General features: G+C 43.4%; 1 protein-coding gene across 3 annotated transcripts in view; it reads left to right on the top strand.

Moving 5' to 3' along the window:
• Nucleotides 1-19,393, top strand: part of SRGAP3 (SLIT-ROBO Rho GTPase activating protein 3) — a 176,996-nt gene extending 157,603 nt beyond the window's left edge. For all 3 annotated transcript variants that reach the window (XM_077451578.1, XM_077451580.1, XM_077451577.1), the window contains exons 21-22: nucleotides 1,438-1,765; nucleotides 4,603-19,393. In XM_077451578.1, coding sequence (XP_077307704.1) covers nucleotides 1,438-1,765; nucleotides 4,603-5,019 — 745 coding nt within the window. In that variant the 3' untranslated portion in view covers nucleotides 5,020-19,393. The remainder of the gene's footprint in view (nucleotides 1-1,437; nucleotides 1,766-4,602) is intronic.
• Nucleotides 19,394-20,303: the final 910 nt, after the last annotated feature.

Genomic DNA, 20,303 nt, shown 5'->3' with positions numbered 1-20,303 from the left:
TCACTTCCTCGACAAAGCTAAGCCACTGCCTCACAATTATCAGCAGCATTGTCCGGCTTCCAGGGGCGCTCATTCAGTTGGCCATTGAGTTGTCCATCTAATACATTGGTCTCCAAACTGTGAACCTGTGCTTGCCTTTATCTGGCCCTTGGGGCACTATTCCTCCCACTGACATTATTAATGGGGCATAATTCATGCCACCAACGATGGGGCGCTTTTCCCCCCACTGACACCAATGATGGGGCACTATTCCTCCCACCGACACCAATGATGGGGCACTATTTCTCCCACCGACACCAATGATGGCGCACTATTCCTTCCACCGACACTAATGATGGGGCACTATTCCTCCCACCGACACTAATGATGGCGCACTATTCCTCCCACTGACACCAATGATGGCGCACTATTCCTCCCACCGACATCAGTTATGGGGCACTATTCCTCCCACCGACACCAATGATGGGGCACTATTCCTCCCACTGACACCAACAATGGGAAACTCTACCTCCCGCTGACACCAACGATGGGGAACTATGCCTGCCACTGGCACCAATGATGGGGCACTATTCCTCCCACTGACATTATTAATGGGGCATAATTCATGCCACCAACGATGGGGTGCCTTTTCCCCCACTGACACTAATGATGGGGCACTATTCCTCCACCGACACCAATGATGGGGCACTATCCCTCCCACCGACACCAATGATGGGGCACTATTCCTCCCATGGACACCAATGATGGGGCACTATTCCTCCCATGGACACCAATGATGGGGCACTATTCCTCAGACTGACACCAATGATGGCGCACTATTCCTCACACTGACACCAATGATGGGGCACTATATGGGGCACTATTCCTCCCATGGACACCAATGATGGGGCACTATTCCTCAGACTGACACCAATGATGGCGCACTATTCCTCACACTGACACCAATGATGGGGCTCTATTCCTCCCACTGACACCAATGATGGGGAACTCTACCTCCCGCTGACACCAACGATGGGGCACTTTTCCTTCCACTGGCACCAATAATGGGGCACTATTCCTCCCACTGACACTAATGATAGGGCACTATTCCTCCCACTGGCACCAATGATGGGGCACTATTGCTCCCACTGACACCAATGATGGGGCACTATTGCTCCCACTGACACCAATGATGGGGCACTATTCCTCCCACTGACAGCAACAATGAGTTACTATTCCTCCCACTGACAACAACGATGGGGCACTATTCCTCATACGCACACCAATGATGGGGCATTGTTACCGACACTAGGACATTTTCTACTCCTACAGGCCACAGTCAGGCCCCAAGAAAGTCTGAAGAATAATAAACTTGCCCTTTGTTTAGAAACTTTGGAGACCCCTGGTCCAATTTTTGGGTTTATAGACGTTCATTTTTTATTTCTCTCTTTTCTTCAGGGTTAGACTTCGTTCCGACGGAGCTGCTATACCACGCCGGAGAAGTGGAGGTGAAAACCATAGCCCGCCTCGCCCTCTTGCCCCTTGCATTGACACGCCTCCCCGCGCGGCCGCCTGTCCCAGCAGCCCCCACAAGTTGTCCCTGAACCGCGGACGAGTGGACAGCCCCGAGAAGCGCAGGTTGGGGACATTTGGAAGCGCTGGGAGTATCAATTATCCCGAACGGAAGCTACTGAACGATGGGATATGCCTGCGCTCTGTGACTGGAGGCACGAGGCACAGCAGCCTTGGAGACCACAAATCCCTGGAGGCGGAGGCTCTGGCTGAGGTAACACAGGGGATATTTGCAATTTTTTTTTTGAGTATTATTATTATTATTAAAAAACAGCTCTTTTTATAATTCTGTGTCCTATTAAGTTGCAGGCATTCATGATTTTATTTTCCTGCTCCTGTAGTTGGTGTACTTTCCCTTTAAGGGCCTCTTTGTCTTTCTGTCTCTTTATAACAACATACAACACGTCTGTTTTAACAGTTTTTTCAAGTTTCCCCAAAAAATTTGAAAAGAATATTGCTGTGTCCCCTTTGAGGCGATCTGCCCTCACTTCCTGTCTTGCTGATGGCTGTCACACCCTGTCACCAGCACCGGAGGTGAGGGGAAAAGGAGGACAAAGTCCTAAAAACTCAACAAAGGTTTTCCTTTCTCATCCATTGAGGGACACAGGAATTCAGATACAGTCTTGTTATACTGCCACCTACAGGAAGATCTGAACGCTAGCAACAAAAACATTTTGTGAGCTGTCCAGGATAGCCCTTTCTTTACCCAACATGCCTCATTTTGTTTGCTAGTGTCCCAGGATGATGGATATCTTTTGCGTCAGCACTGCTAAGAAAAATCTCATTTTGTTATGCCTTTTTATTCAATTTTGTGAATTTTTGTTTTCATTGACCATATCTAATTGTGGGTCTTTTCTTCCCTAGATGGGAAGTGGTTGTTTTTCCACTTGTTTTTTTTCTAGGTTCTTGTTATTTCAGGTTGGTGATGTCTTCCGTAAGTCATTCCTGCTTAGTGCTGAGCTTTTCTATCCTGGTCACAGGGTTAGGTTGATTCTCCATGTCCTCTCTCTGGTCATGTTGATAGGTTCTGTAAAAGACAGAAGGAGAGCAGCGCCATCTAAGTGTAGCATTATTAAGACATTTTATTCCATAAAAGACAATTGGTAACTCACAAGATGTATGAGATGTCAGCGCATGTGGGATTAATAATGTGGTTCATCTGCTTGTGGGAAAGACGATCTGCTCACTGGGGAAGAGGCAGCTGATGGGTCCAGGGACGCCGGTGGTTCCCAGCGCTTCCAGACACTCAGGACGGCTCACAGACAGTGGTGCACATCACTTCCAGTTAAAGAGAGAGTGGGGGGAGCGGGCATTCGGAACATGCGTGCTCCTTCATCATGATTGTGGCCATTTTGGAGGAGGTGTATATATTCTGTTGTGGCCAGGACTAATCAGGCGTTACTTTGGCAACCTTTCAAAGTGGTAATTAGTGGATCACGGGGCACTGGAGTGTCAGATTAACTAGTTAGCTACCATCAAGGTCAGTCTAATAGCTGTCTGTGAGCCATGCTGAGTGTCTGGAAGTGCTGGGAACCACCGGCGTCCCTGGACCCATTAGCTGCCTCTTCACCAGTGAGCAGATCGTGTTTCCCACAGGCGAATGAACCACATTATTAATCCCACATTCGATGACATCTCATACATCTTGTGAGTTACCAATTGTCTTATGGAATAATTGATTCTCCATGTACCCCCTCTGGTTATATTGACAGGTTCTCCCATCTAGAAGGGGACTACTTGGTGCCGACCTTGTCTAACCTGGTCAGAGCATCAGGTTGATTCTCCATGTCCTTCTTCTCGTCATGTTGTTAGGTTTTCCTATCTAGTAGGGGACCACTTGGTGACCATTCTATCCTGGACTGAGCATAAAGTTGATTTCCCATGTCCTTCCTCTGGTCATGTTGTTAGGCTCTCCTGTCTAGTAGGGGACCACTTTGTAGTCTTAGTCTGAGCATCAAGTTGATTCTCCATGTCCTCCCTCTCGACATGTTGACAGGTTCTCCCATCTAGTAGGGGGACTACTTGGTGCCACCCTTGTCTAACATGGTCCGAGCATCAGGTTTATTCCCCATTTTCTCCCTCTGGTCCTTTTGATAGGTTCTCCTATCTAGTAGGGGACCACTTGGTGATGAACATTTCTTTCCTGGTCTGAGCATCAAGTCGATTCTCCATGTCCTCTCTCTGGTCATGTTGACAGGTTCTTCTATCCACTAGGGGACAGCTTGGTGGTGATCCTGTCTACCCTGGCTAGAGAAACAGATGTCCTTCTTCTGGTTGTGGTGACGGATCCTCTTTTCTAGTAGTGGACGTGACCTCATCTGGTTTCAGCTCTGGATGTTGGTCCTTCTGGCAGCTCAAGGGCTTCTGGTAGTATTTAGTTCTGTTTTGTGGGCCTGTTACTGAGGCTTTTGCTGTTTGCCCACATCTTAGTTGGGAAACTTTTGGACATCCCAAAGGTATCTGAATTCCTGTATCCATCAATGGTTCGGAAAGAAAATAGGATTTTTGTACTTACCGTAAAATTCTTTGCTTGAAGTCTATTGGGAGACACCGGTCCCTTCCCTGTGTCTTTATACTTATGCTTTTGGTACTACAATCAACAAACTGAAGCATGCTGGATAGAGAAGGGGTTATTCTGGGCTGGCCTATGGATTTTTTTGTTGCCAGTGTCCAAATGCTCCTGTATGCAGCAGTTTAACCCCAAAGTAGACAAAATCCTTTGTCAAATTTTGTCGATTTTTCTTTCTTTTTTTTTTTTTTTTTTTACTGCATCCTAACTTGGTATATGTGGTCTCATGTTGTGACCTAGAGTCAACAGAACAGAAAGTGAGGGGAGACTTCTCAGACTATAATACAATTCTGAAACAGATTCTAACCGTTCCCTACTCTGATAAACAAAACAATAATACGTTTTTGGTAGAGTTGGTAGGTTACTTTACATACTCATACAGTATATTGTAGTTAAGTTTATGTATTATACTGCAAATTATGCTTTAACAAAAAACCTACAAAAATCTCATTGTTATTTTGTGACTTTTGTCTCCATTGTAGGACATTGAGAAGACAATGAGCACAGCCCTCAATGAGCTACGTGAACTGGAACGTCAGAATACCGCTAAACAAGCACCAGATGTTGTCCTAGACACTCTAGAACCTATGAAGAACCCTACCCTTGGAACCCCAAATTCTGAGCCAGTAAGTCCCCTGCACACCATCATGATACGGGATCCCGATGCTGCCATGCGGAGGAGCAACTCTTCTAATACCGAAATGCTGACCACTTTCAAGCCAGCGTTGTCTGCTCGCCTGGCTGGAGCCCAGCTCAGACCCCCACCGGTAAGGCCGGCCCGGCCGATGGTCCAGCACCGATCTAGCAGCAGTAGTAGTTCTGGGATGGGAAGTCCAGCCCTTACCCCTACGGAAAAAATCTTTCCCAACAATTCTTCTGAAAAGTCAGGGACCATGTGACCATCTCTACTGGGCCTTGGTGGGAATCCATTGTGACAAAGTCCAGTATGTGTGTTAAGGAAGGACACTCTGTGGAATTTATACCCATCAAACTCATTCACTTGTCCTAGAGGCTTCTCTTGATCACCTCTCATAAGTTGATGTCCCTGGTAAAAGATCTCTATTGTCGTACATCTAAAACAGGATCTCATTCCACTGTGTCTGCATTGTATATGTGCCGTTCATCTCAACCCTTCTCTATGAAAAATTCTCATATTCATGTGTCCTTCAGATTGCCTTAAAACTGCACTCCCGGTTGGGTATCTCCAGTCCTGTTTCTGTTTTAGGCCTCCATGTCTCCTGGTTCCATCTCAGGCGTTCCTAAATCAAACAGGTGTGAAAGGTGGAACTCCATTTTACAGTTCTGGGCTGTACCCGAGGATGGTTTTTTTTTTGGCTCCATTTGCTGAAAGCTTTCATCTAGCAGACTCAAGATGTGGATCTTTTTTGAAAGGAATCAGGCTGAAGATCTCACTTTCATCCCAATATGTTCAGTGGTCACCATCTTGTTCTCTGATGGAGCTCAAATATGGCCTCCTAACGGGATGTGGATATTTCCTGTGGTTTACGATTATGCTGTACTCCAGAGCTTTTCCCCTATAAGGGGTTCAGCTGCTCCATTTACTATGAGCAATATGTAACTTTGTACATAATTACTCCGAAATGTTAGTCATGTCATTAACCTTGTTTAGGCCCGAGGCCTAGCCGTTATAAATATATCTATACATACCTATATATAGTAGTGACATTTATGTAGGATAATGTGAATTATGCTTGAACTTAAACCATGAAAAGGCTGTTTTCTTTTTTGTTTTTATTTTGCTGTCACTGGAAAAAAAAAAAGTGTATACAGTGTGTATATATAGTATGAATATACAGTGCAAAAAGCCGTTAGATCTTACCTCAGTGGCTTTTGTCCTCACGTTTACCCACGATGCTCTCTGGGATTTTAGTTGCGCCAATAAAATGTTTGTGTGTAGTGCGTGCGAGGATTATAACTTGCAGGCGCGTTCCTCAGAATATTCCACTATAGCAGGACCAGGGCGTTAGTACAGAGCAGTGCATGATAGGAGTTAAGATTCAAAAACTGTTTGAGGGCCACAGGTAGAGAATATTCATGGGACCTATTTGGTTTGCAGCATTGAAACTCTGAGCCAATTTTCTAACTGGAAATTCTGTTCCCTGCGGCGATAAAGATGAATGACGTTGAGTACATTTGTGAAGAAACTGCAGTTCTGGAACAAGTTTCTAAAGAGGATACTTTTTTTTTAACTTTGGCTTTTTAACCATTTGTGTTGGGATGGGTCGTAAGATTTCAAAAACCTTGTCCATTTAGCACCAAAAAATTCCATATTGGATGACCCTGACTAGATGGTGCCTGATAAAAGCCAGACTGCTGTTGGCTGCTTTGGACTACAGCACCCAAACAATGCAGGATGTATGGAGGCAAGGAAAGGGTCTACACCACATACCAGTTCAACATGTTTTACATGCATTAAATAGATGAGCAAAAATCTTTGCCATTATTGGTGTTATTCAACTCTATCTGAGCTAAGTGGACAAACTAGATGGTGAGCTAATACCGACTTAAGGGAAAACTCCATCTTTATGCATTTCTTAACCTCATTCTATGCTATCCAAAAGTCAATTACTTAATGATCCAGACAATCTGTGCAGCTAAGCTTTTTTGTCTTTTTGGTGGATCACATCTCCATGCAGTCTCTGTGTTCTTGGAAACTAGGCTGGAACTGAGTGGTTGGGGATATAAAAGAACCTTAAAGGACTGTGTGCACATGTTCAGTGCAGGTAGATACTCTCTGATATTATAAGGTTATATCCTCATTAGGAGTTCATGGAAGACAGTGTAGATACCTGTATCTGAAAAATGTGCTTGAGGTTTTAGACCGGCGCACATTACGTTTTAGTCATACTGCATTTCCAGTTGAACCCAACTCAGAAGAAGGACTGGCACTTTTAAAGTGAACAGAATATTGGACAAAATTAAAGCTATCCTAGTGGATGGTCCCGTATTATTCCCACCGTGGTGGTTGGCAGCAGTTTTTCCTGTAAATTCCCAGTCTGTCCGGTGTGAGCCAGCATAAGGTAAAAAATGTTTAGGTCCTGGCCTTCTCTCTACTTTTCTGATTACACTCACCAATGGGATAGCACACTCTCTAACATGACCTTCTGTAACGTAGTAGATATTCTGCTCCTGACCTTCTCTTAACCTCTCTGATTATGCGTACCTCCGGGATATAAGACCCCTTAAGATGACCCTCCATAATGTAGAAAACAGTCCGTTCCTGACCCTCTCTGTAACTTTCTAAATATACTTACCTCCAGGATATAAGACCTTTCAACATGACCCTCCATAAGGTAGAAAATAGTCCATTCCTCACCTTATCTGTAACTTTCTGAATATACTTACCTTCAGGATATAGGACCTTCTTTCAACATGACCCTTCATAAGGTAGAAAATAGTCCGTTCCTAGTCTTCTATTAACCTTTCCGAATATACTTACCTCCAGGATATAAGACCCTCCAAGATGACCCTCCATAAGGTAGAAAATAGTCAGTTCCTGGCCTTCTCTTAACCTGTATGATTATACTTACCTTCAGGATATTAAACCATTCAAGGTGATCTTCCATAAGGTAGAAAATAGTCAGTTCCTGACCTTTTCTATAACTTTCTGATTACACTTACCACCAGGATATAAGACCCTTCAACATGACCCTCCATAAGGTAGAATACAGTCCATTCCTGAACTTATGAACTTATCTATACCTTTCTGAACATACTTCCAGGATATAACACCTTTCAGCATGACGATCCATAAGGTAGAAAATAGTCCGTTCCTGATCGTCTCTTAACCTTTCTTATTACACACACCTCTGGGATATAAGACCCTTCAACATGACCCTCCATAAGGCAGAAAATCATTCATTCCTGACCTTCTCTGTACCTTTCTGAATATACTTACCTCCAGGATTTAAGACCCTTCAACATGACCCTCCATAAGGTAGAAAATAGTTCCTGACCTTCTCTGTACCTTTCTGATTACACTTACCACCAGGATATAAGACCCATTCAACGTGACCCTCCATAAGGTGGAAAATACTCTGTTCCGGAACTTCTGCCATTCTAAGTACGCTTACCACAAGGATTTCGCACCCTCCAATATGACCCTCCATTGGGTATAAAACACTGTGTGTGACCTTTTTTACTCCTTTCTAATTAAAATCAGCAGAACTTGGTCAGTGAACTCTTGGGTGGTGGGATGGATTTGGCGCAATGTCAGCTGATCTTAATTAGAAGGTTCTGGGATATTCAGAGAAAAATCTTGACGGGTCTTATGTTGGAGAGACTTTAGCATTAGTCTAATTTTTAGCTATTTTGTATAAAACATTATGTGACTTTTTTTGGCAGAGCATGCAGAGAATTGTAGTACCAATGGCTGTCTACGTAATATTTATGGCCTAAGGCAATTGTGAATGCAAGGTCTAAATATGATATTTATTGCATTGTATGTTGCCAGATTCTGGTGTCAGTAGTATATAAGGTTGACCTCTGACACTTTTAAATAATAATACCATATTTTAGTATCTACAAATATATAATGCAGTCTGATTATGCATGGGAAACTTAGGGCCAGCCTCTGGTGTCCAAAATATATACTGCCAGACAGTTGTCTATAAGCCTTCAATTGCAGGGTTATATAAGTATGGAGCTTGCACCCTTTTATACCTCTGATCAGTGACTATAGAAATGTGCTTACTGAGACCTTTCATGTTTGGGGCCCTGTGGCAACTGTCTTGTTGCCTTTTCCAGGACATAGCCCATGCACTTTTCCAACAACTTGGTGCCTTGTTGAAGGTACACCGGTGCTTTTAGCTAACTGCAGAAACTAGAATTAAGCACATTAGTCTGTTTCCAGCACGCCGTAGATTCACTTGCGCTTTAATAAAGTTGTTAGACATTAACCAACTTAAAGCACAAACATCTAGATATTTTAAGTCTTCATCTGGAGATCATTGCACTAGACATATCTAAACATCTTATCGATATTCCGAATACATAGGCTGTGAACATTGCATGTCACTCCTATGCAGTAGATAAGGGCTTCAAAGACACCAATTAGCACAACAGCCAATATGACTTCTGTGCACCAGAGGGCCCTTGAATTCTAAGGGCCCCAAGGATCCACAACCTCTAGACAGAAATGTATGTGCTTATAAGCCACAAAATATACAGCCATCATTATAATACAGAAACTGAAACTTTAGGGGTGCTATAGTTCTATTTGCCAGAAAACAAGCTTGCTACTATCCCATTTTTGTTCATCTTTGCCAAATTTTCCAGATGTTTTAAAAGTGTTTTCTAGGACATGATCATTGATATTGTCTAGTTGCAAAAAAATAATAATTCTGTGTATGCAACATCTGAGTAATACTATTTGAATACTTTACCATGGTACGTGAAAAGAGCACTTCATGGGAAGGTTGGCATTGGCCAACATTCCCATGAAACATGACCATCAAAGAACACCCCACCATTTGGAAAGCAAAATATAGATATTTAAAATTGCTTCAGCTATATAATCTCTGTGATTGGCCTATACCCAGAAAAAAAAACAGTTGATACTTTATGGACAGCCTCACTCAACCTCTTATGCCGCGTAGACACGACCAGACTTTTCGACCGACTAGGTCCGACGGAATGAATCCGTCGGATATTACGATCGTGTATGGGCTCCAGTGGACTTTTTCTTCCCAAAAGTCTGACGGACCTAGAAATAAAACATGTTTCAATGATTTCCGACGGACTCGAGTCCGGTCTTTATGCTAGTCCCACAGACGAAAACCAACGCTAGGGCAGCTATTGCCTACTGGCTATGAACTTCCTTATTATAGTCCAGTCGTACGTCATCACATTCAAATCCATCGGACTTTGGGGTGCTTGTGTGTGGCCAAGTACGTTCGTTCGGAAAGTCCGTCGGAACTCCACCGAAAGTCCGTCGGGAAGACCGTCGGACCTAGTCCGTTTAAAAGTTCAGTCCTGTGTAAGCGGCATTATGATTTGCCTAAAAATTTGGCAACCCTGCCAAGAAACATGCTGATGGTTGACTATTTGAATTTTATGTTTGTATGCTCCCTTAGAGCATTCCAACTTTTGGTGCTATGACAAGATACCCCCTACACAATACCTAAGGCCATACAACTGCTAAAACACCAAGAACAATGGTGTGACTCTTCTCCAATTCATTCTTCATCTTCATTATGTAAAAAAATAATGAAGGATTCCAGGGAGAGTGAAACTGGTTGATAGGAGGGAGTGAAGACAAAAATTGCTGCAGAGAAATATTGCCATTTGGTTTTCAAAATGAATCCTCGGGGGTGGGATTTGCACTGAAACATTCCATGTATATTGCACATTTTGTGATTCCTGCAGGAAGGTAGAAGATATACAGCATCTGTGAAGGTGTTTATGTATCGAGGTCATGGTGTAGCTAGTAGAAGTAAGTCCAATCTAACTGGATTTGTTTGGTGATGTTGAAGGCATTTCGAGGCTTGGCCATGTAGCTCCCTCATTTCTAATTAGTACTGGGAAATTTATGTAGGATTTACAGTATACCCCAAATAGGCAATTTGGCAAATGTGTTGAGGAAAATGGTAACTGTCCAAGAAAATTCCCAATTCCCATAATGGGTATTCAACCTCTGCCTTGAAACATAGGATGACCCAATGGTGATTACATTAGAGTATCATTAAGCTTTCTGAAATAATGTATAGCCTCTGAATAAACATATGAAATCATGGCCTTTCCTTCATTTTTGTGTTCTTTCGATGTGGTTTCCAAACTTTTTTTTTTTTTGTGGTATCCAATGCAGGTACACATCTGTGCCAAATGATGTGACGATCCCAAAGTGCTCCACATCGGGAGTTCTTGCGGGTGGTCCTTATGCTGGGGCCTGTCTTAGTTTAAAAAAAAAAAGCAAGCTGAATGGGTTGGCGTTGACACGTACAGTAGATTCCAAGGGTGCCAATGCTCTGACTTTATAGATAAAAAGTAAAGGCATTGTTATCACCCTAGGCCAGGAATGGCTAATAATGGCAGGATCACTAGGTGGTAGCCACCAGCTGCAGTTGCCAGGCTCAGTGTGGGTTTTTCTTCCTCCCTGTAGTTTCAAACAAGGGTCCAGGCCTCACACCACTGTACTTTTTTCTTTCAATTACAATAAACTTTGTTGACACCATTACATGGGCAATCAGACCTCTTTATTCTTTATTCCCATAACTCCTACCTTGGCGTGTTTAGTCCTCAATCAGGGTTTAACCTATGAATAAACTAGGATTGAGGGCAGAAGACATCAGTCAAGTGTCATGTATTACGGTGGTAAAGATGTCAGATTGGCCATGTAATGGTGTCAGTATAATTTATTTTGATTGTAAGAAACATGTACAGTGGTGTGTGGCCTGGACACCTTAAGGTAACCTTGTGCCTAATAATTCTGAGAATTTTTTTCAGACACTGAGGGGGGCTACTTGGATAAGCAGTGAAACATCTTCAACAAAACAGTCCAGATGCATTTGACTAAATTCTGTTAGCTAAAGTGACATGATGTATATATTTTGTCTTAAAGCAGACCTGTATTCTTCATTAAAAGTCTTCTTGGGGGTGGAAAAAGTACCGAAAGGGCTTACATGTGCATACTGAAGAAGATATTGCTCCAGGCCCCCTTTAAAGTTTGCCTTCATGTCCGAAGGCCTAGACCAGCTTTTCTCAACTAGGGTTCCTACAGAAGCTGTTAGGGGTTTCTTGAGCTGTGGATTATTGGCCTCCTGTCTGGTGGTGCTCTCATCGTTTTGTACTAGTGCCACTTGGCGGAGCCAGCAAGATGGCACCAATTATCTTTTTGTAAGCGTGGCATTCTGTCCACCAATATAGGGGGCATTTTTCCCAATAATCTCCAATGATTCGGTTTTAGCAAGGGACCACAGAGACCTGAAAATAATTTTAAGGGTTCCTCTCGGGGTAAAAAGGTTGATGTAGGCTGGCTTAAGCATTTGGTCAGCCCGAAACCAAAACTTTGATCCAAGACTTTCCACAGAGATCCCTTAATAAACGCCTCAGACTCCGAAAATGTGACTAGAAATGAGGGGACCCTGAGACTCCATTTTCCCCAAGCATGGTATATATATTTCAGCCCTTCTTTTTTTAATATCCATCCCAGGAAGATACAGGTGGTACTTTTGACCATGGAAATAAAGTCCATTAACAGTATTCATCTCTCCTGTACTCCACTGTAAATTATAATAGAGAATCCTTTTTTCAACATGCTGGAAGTTCTTACCATATGCTAAGACAATGAAGACTTTTTAATTGGTGCAGTTGAAGGTTCACTCCACTTTAGGACACCAGTGAAGTGATTTTTGCACCTGTATTCCCAGGTCCACCCACCTGCCATGACCAGTTAGAGGAGTCTCGCATTAGAGATACATTTTTATTTATTCTGCATCAGAGGAAATGCGGATTCAGACTCTGTGTGGGAGGGACAAAGCTACGAACTTTAAAGGTTAGTTTTGTACTTGAATATGGGGTCTATGTATACCACAACAAAAATCCCCGTAATGTGTCTATTATGTTTATAATCCGATGAGCTCCATAATGTATTTTCCTAAATTCGTTTTTTTTTAAATATATATATATATATATATATATATATATATATATATACAGTAAATATATACATATTTTTAGACCCCTAAGTAAAAGAAAGAGTCTCTAAAGTACAAAACAAGTTTGTTTTTATTTCTGTCAACCTGATTTCACTTTCTTTGATCCTCCGAGCACTGTTGTACTCAATTTGAAATGATGATAATTTCCATAATCCCTATCTCCAATCCCCTCCCAATAGTGTGAGGCCGCGTACACACGGGCGGACTGTTCGCCCAACTTTGTCCGCTGAACAGTGTTTCAGCGGACAGTCCGCTCGTGTGTGGGATATCAGCGGACAGTTTCAGCGGACAGTCTGACGAACAAAGTTTTTCGGAAATTCCGTAAAACTGTCCGCTGAAACTTTGTTTGAGCGGACAGTCCGCCCGTGTGTAGGCTTGTTCGTCAAACTAAGTTCCGCGCATGCTCAGAAAGGATTTACACGCCGAAAGTTATAATGCAGTGTATAGGACGTCGTATTTTTCGTCGCGTCGTACGTGCCGTTCACATCATCGCGCACCGTTTCAGCAAACTGTTCGTTCGTCGTGTGTGGCCATGTCCGTCCATGCTAATTTTGAGCGGACTGTTTGCCGAAACTGTTTGACGGACAAAGTTGGGCGAACAGTCCGCCCGTGTGTACGCGGCCTTATGCTCCTCCCCAGAGCTGGGACAAGAGGGGGGCAGCTGCCCCTGGAGCAGTGTTTTCATGTGGGGGGAGGAGGGGGCTGTGGGGGCGAGCCACGCTCTACTTATCACTTGCATGCCCTACCTTGTGCTTTGCCTCTGGACAGCCTGGTGCTATTCACAATCAGACTGGCAGAAGCAGAGACCACATAGGAGGAAGATTCTATGCACATCTCAGAGGAGGGGGGAGGCAGTCCTGGGCACTGGGTGGCCTTGTCCCAGCACTGGTCCTTGTCTCTCCATCTGTAGTTTGAATGCAGACCATGCATATTACCTATTACTCACCCAAACAAATGCTGTTAAATCAATACCACATGGCATGTCTGGCCATAATTGCATCCGTATAAAGGAATACATTAAAAACGGCTAATATAAACCAATGTTCTCACTGCATTATTATATACATAAAGAATTTCAGATATTGTGGATGGAAAAAAAAAATGTAACATGTGTTATATAGGAAGAAATAATATTTTCCATAAAAATCTGACTGGCTGTGGGAATATAAAGAAGTCTAGACCACTTTTCATCCCCTGGCAGAAATGTATTTGGGTATTACTCCCCTGGGCCCAGAGGCAGATTCCCACTCACCCCCCAAAATTAGGCTGCAAGACATTTCTGCAACGTTTGCCCATCCTTTCCATACTTACCTTATTAACCCTGCTCATGGTCTGCATTACTACTTTCATGCCCAAATCACTTTAGAAGATGGTCCTGGCCAGATCCCTGACTCTAAATATGCAGAGGCCACCCATCATGCCCACTCTATGGGTTGGCCTTGCCCAGACCCTACTTTATATATATATATATATATATATATATATATATATATATATATACTGTATAAAGGGGCAACCCCTATATAGGGGCTGCCCACTCTTGGCCCCAAACTTCATAGTTAATAGCTTTTTAATTGACTGCATTTGTGCAGTAACTCAAGTAAGTTGGAGGCTGTGATCCCGGGACATGGCCCAGGACACCGTATCAGCGGGACGGAGGTCCAAGATGCAGGACTGTCCCGGGAAATCCTAGCCTGTTGGCATCTATGCCTTTTTGGTGTGCTGTATTTCCCAGGGCAAGACCAAGGTCACTTAAGAGCAACTTTGGTCTTGCCCTGTTATTATCCCGCAGAACTAGCAGTTGGGGAGTCCTCCGTAAGGCAAAAAGCATGCGTTTTGGTCTATTTTGCGAATGTTAGACGTATTTTTGTATGCTAAATTGTATCATTTAGTAATCGTAATTAAGAGCTTGCATTCCCCTAAACTGAAGTTATTATTACTAGTTTGAGATTGGTACCTCCAGTTCTATAATTCGTGTTGCAGAAGCAGGTAGAAGTGTATCCGCCCCATACTTGGCATCACAGCGGCAATGTTGTCTGATGCCCACATTGCTGTACACCTGACTGGCCTGTTGGTAGCGCTGTCGGATTTGCCATCCTATGACTAACTTGGTCTGTCTATATAGGAAGCCATAAAAACAGCACTACCTGCTGGTTCTCGGGAAGAATTACAAAAACTGCTGTATTGGGATTTTCCTCTAATTTGTGACGGGAAACTCTTCCATTCATAGCAAAGTACCCCATCGCAGAGAAACCCCACACTGTCCGCCATGTGATCCAATACAATATATTCATTGATTGCAGCTTGTATGTATAATGTGCATTGTGCAATGACTGTATTTCCAAGGCATGGGATCTTAAAGGAGTTCTCTACTTTTACAGATAACCTTTGTATAGCAGTTTTGAAAACTATATATCCTGTAATTTCCACTATTATCACTGTTAATAGCTATTTTATTATAAGCCCATTGATTGAAAGGTGTGTGCTGTGCTTAGTCCGGCACCGCTCTCTGCTAATGTTTCAAAGGCCAACAGCCGCGCCTTTGTATTTTACATAGACTGACCTCTGCTTCCTCTCTGCAGAGATGCACCTTGAAGCAGCGGCCCCAACGTTCATGACCTAATCACCGAAATAACTGAAGCACAAAATAGCTGAACCGGTATTGACGCGGCTTAATCAGTTCACTGCCAGTGATATCATGAAACGGAACGCATTTACGTTAGCTCGCTGTTCAACATGGCTGCCTGTGCCTAGCGCCAAAAGCCTGCATCCCAAAAAAAATAAAAAAAAAGACTTGAGAGCAGTTTCCAAATTAAGAGAACTCAATGTTTGGTCTTTGGTGACAAGGTCTCCAACTGGCCATATATGTTACAATTTAGTCACTGCTGCGACTTTCCATTTGACTTGCAACACATAAAGTTGCTTGACCAGCGAAAACACAACTATTTCAATGGCGGCCGTTGCAACTAATGCGACTCAAGTCACAGCGACTTTTTAAAAAGGTTCCTGCGCTACTTTGATGCAACTTTGAGTCCCATAGACTCTAATGTCGCATGAAAGTCGCACTGGAAATCTCAAGGTAATTGGGGGTCGCAGCAGAGTGAACTGAGGCTTTGGTTTACCAACAATGGACTGCAAGAACGAGACTAAACACCCCGTGCAATGCCTGCCCAATCATGTAGCCCCTTGTACCAGTTGATGCTTAAAGGGTTTTATTGTGTGTGGCCGCCCTTAGAGAGAACCAACCTGCCTGAACTGAACTTACCTGATATCAGTCCTCTTGAACACTGACCTGATATCAGTCCTCTTGAACACTGACCTGATATCAGTCCTCCTGAACACTTACCTGATATCAGTCCTCCTGAACACTTACCTGATATCAGTCCTCCTGAACACTTACCTGATATCAGTCCTCCTAAACACTTACCTGATATCAGTTTTCCTGAACACTTACCTGATATCAATCCTCCTGAACACTTAACTGATATAAATCCTCCTGAACACTTACCTGATATCAGTCCTCCTGAACACTTACCTGATATCAGTCCTCCAGGATCTCCCACTTCAGCAGAGGCCAGCCTCCCAAAGAAAATGATAGAAAATGAGTTCTGGAGATCCTCTTTAGGAAGGACCTGTTCTGGATTCCTCAGTTTCAGCTGCCTGCCTATTGAGCATCTCCGGATAGAACTCTTTTCTTTTTAGTTTTTGGATAGAGGGGGGAACAGTAGAACCTCTCTTGGGATTTATTTGGTGAAAATGGATCTGAGCATCGTGAAGCATTGCAACATAAATTAATAGTCCAGATACCAACTTATTTGAGTGTTAGCAGATGGAACACAATGCGTTTCGGGGGTCAAAATGCGCCTCCTTCATCAGGGCATAAGAATAGGAATCAAGACTGCATTGAGGGTACAATGTATATAGTATACAGCTGCTGATGAACTCTGTGCTCCATCACTTATTTGGTTAATATACCATATACATTGTGTCCTCAATCCATCCCATATACATTGTGTCCTCAATCCACCCCATATACATTATGTCCTTAATCCACCTCATATACATTGTGTCCTCAATCCACCTCATATACATTGTGTCCTCAATCCACCCCATATACATTGTATCCTCAGTCCACCTCATAGACATTGTATCCTCAGTCCACCTCATATACATTGTATCCTCAGTCCACCTCATATACATTGTATCCTCAGTCCACCCCATATATATTGTATCCTTAGTCAACCTCATATACATTGTACCCTAAGTCCACCCCATATACATTGTATCCTCAGTCAACCTCATATACATTGTATCCTCAGTCCACCCCATATACAATGTATCCTCAGTCCACCCCATATACATTGTATTCTCAGTCCACCTCATATACATTGTGTCCTCAATCCACCCCATATACATTGTATCCTCAGTCCACCTCATAGACATTGTATCCTCAGTCCACCCCATATACATTGTATCCTCAATCCACCTCATATACATTGTATGCTCAGTCCACCCCATATACATTGTGTCCTCAATCCACCTCATATACATTGTGTCTTCAATCCACCCCATATACATTGTGTCCTCAATCCACCTCATATACATTGTGTCCTCAGTCCACCCCATATACATTGTATCCTCAGTCCACCCCATATACATTGTGTCCTCAATCCACCTCATATACATTGTATACTCAGTCCACCCCATATACATTGTGTCCTCAGTCAACCTCATATACATTGTATCCTCAGTCCACCCCATATATATTGTGTCCTCAATCCACCTCATATACATTGTGTCCTCAGTCCACCCCATATACATTGTATCCTTAGTCCACCCCATATACATTGTGTCCTCAATCCACCTCATATACATTGTGTCTTCAATCCACCCCATATACATTGTGTCCTCAATCCACCTCATATACATTGTGTCCTCAGTCCACCTCATATACATTGTATCCTCAGTCCACCCCATATACATTGTATCCTCAGTCCACCTCATATACATTGTATCCTCAGTCCACCCCATATATATTGTATCCTCAGTCAACCTCATATACATTGTACCCTAAGTCCACCCCATATACATTGTATCCTCAGTCAACCTCATATACATTGTATCCTCAGTCCACCCCATATACAATGTATCCTCAGTCCACCTCATATACATTGTATCCTCAGCCCACCCCATATACATTGTATCCTCAGTCCACCTCATATACATTGTATCCTCAGTCCACCTCATATACATTGTATCCTCAATGATCCACCTCATATACATTGTGTCCTCAATCCACCTCATATACATATACATTGTATCCTCAGTCCACCCCATATACATTGTGTCCTCAATCCACCCCATATATATTGTATCCTCAATCCACCCCATATTCATTGTATCCTCAGTCCACCCCATATACATTGTATCCTCAGTCCACCCCATATACATTGTATCCTCAGTTCACCCCATAGTGGAACCTTGGACTGCAAACAAGGCGGTTAACCAACGTTTTGCAAATACAAGCAATTATTAAAAAAAAAATCCTGACTTGGTTTGCGAGTGTTGTCTCGCAAAACAAGCAGGATTCAAGCCTCTGTGGTGTACCGTACCACATTTGGCCAGAGGTGCGGGGGCAACAGTTCGAAAATACTCGGAAACACTCAGAAATACTCAGTTACAGTGCCTTTCCGAGTGCATCTGAGCTGTCTCTGAGTATTTTATTCTCTCCGGCGCCCCCCCCATCTCTGGCTACATGCAGTATTGCATGCAATAGAAGTCAATGTGGAACAAATTATCTTCATTTCCATTGACTTCTATGGGGAAACTCGCTTTGATATGCGAGTGCTTTGGATTACAAGCATTCTCCTGGAATGGATTATGCTCGTTATCCAAGGTTCCACTGTATTTGCTTTGCAAGACAAGGAAACTGGGAACCATTTGGCATGTAGAAGCCGCCAGCCCAGAATCCGGATTACCACTATAAACATCACCGCAACACTATTGGATGCTAATACCAATAGGAAAATTCCAGGGTTCCAGCGCCCTCTACTGTTCCTCCATGGATTTAATTGCGGTCTGTGAACCCATAAGACATATTTTCCAGGTGGCTATTATTATAAAAGGGGATGTCCATTCCAACCGTCACAGCGTAATAAAAACAGCACAGAGGTGCTAACTCTCCCCCCACACTATACAAAGCTGATAGAAAAAAAAAGAGGTTTAAGTTCCACTTTAATTGTGATTCCATTGATTGGCGATTAATGGAGCCGTCCTGTGCAAGTGAATGGATATGGATTACAACGCAGGGTATCCATTTACATAAAAACGCTTGCAATGGTATGTTGGTCCCAATTGGTATGTTGTTACAAGCACGGCATAAGACCGCCACTTCCAACTGGCATAAGTGTTGGCGCCCCCCTCCCCCCCCAGCTGCTGATTGGCTGAACCCTGTGTAATGTTCCCCCTTATTAACTACCGCTAAAACTGTGTATGGAACTTTGAGCGTCTGATCCAATATGCTAATATATGCTACTAAAACCTGTGTAGAACCAATGTGTTGACTGGATTCCAAATAAAAAGCAAATTCTTCTTTTCAGACGTGTGCCGTGTTTTTATAAATCATCGCCACCCGCCGGTGCTTCCGACTTCTGGGGTCCCCCGAAGCCTGGAAATCTGTTGCTTCAATATTCACCGTCTCTGGATTTATGATAGAGAGAGAAACACCACCGCTCCAGGCAGGTCGGCCGAGACTGAAACCTCTCCTCCAGTTTTAGAAGCCACAGGTGCTAGCAATGCATGTAGCAATGACGGTAGGGAGAAAATTCTGGAAGAATCACTCCGAAAGAAATTTTGCCTTTTATTCAAAAAACGGGATCACAAAATACAAGCCATAGCAGGGTGGACAGGAAGAGCTGATGCGTTTCATACTACAAACAGTGCTTACTCATAGCTATGAGTAAGCACTGTTTGTAGTGTGAAACGCATTAGTTCTTCCTGTCTGCCCTGCTGTGGCTTGTATTTTGTGATCCAGTTTTTGGAATAAAAGGCAAAATCTCGGAGATCCAGAATTTTCTCCCTACCTTCTCTGGTTTTATGATGTGTGATCTATTATCAAAGGACCCATAGGCATGCGCAGGGGGGGGGGTGCCAGGTGTGCCTGGGCACTCCATAATCACTATATGAGATACCACTCAAGCCCCCCCACCCCACAGTGCTGCTGGCTTCTCTCCTCTCCTCTCACCCCGGCTGCTGCAGGGGATGTTTCAGGATGGAGAGCGAGGGGGGGAAGGGGCTAGTAAATATGTAAATTACTCGCCCCTTCTTTTTCTAAATGAACACGCTCACTCAATGTGTCCATTCATAACCTGTGTTTGCTATGCTTCAGTTTGTGAATGAACACGAAGCCTCTCAGCACAGAGCACTTCCCATTCATTCACCGTCCAGTGCAGCTGAGGCTGCATAGAAAGACGTGTGTGTTTGAGGATTGTAGGGGGGTGCACCCTAAT

The sequence above is a fragment of the Lithobates pipiens genome, unplaced genomic scaffold (genome assembly GCF_037356315.1).
Source record: "Lithobates pipiens isolate NorthernLeopardFrog02 unplaced genomic scaffold, aLitPip1_a1.2 Scaffold_23, whole genome shotgun sequence".
NCBI classification, from domain to species: Eukaryota; Metazoa; Chordata; class Amphibia; order Anura; family Ranidae; genus Lithobates; species Lithobates pipiens.
The sequence above is the reverse complement of the archived record's forward strand: the minus strand, read 5'-3'. Positions and strand labels throughout refer to the sequence as shown.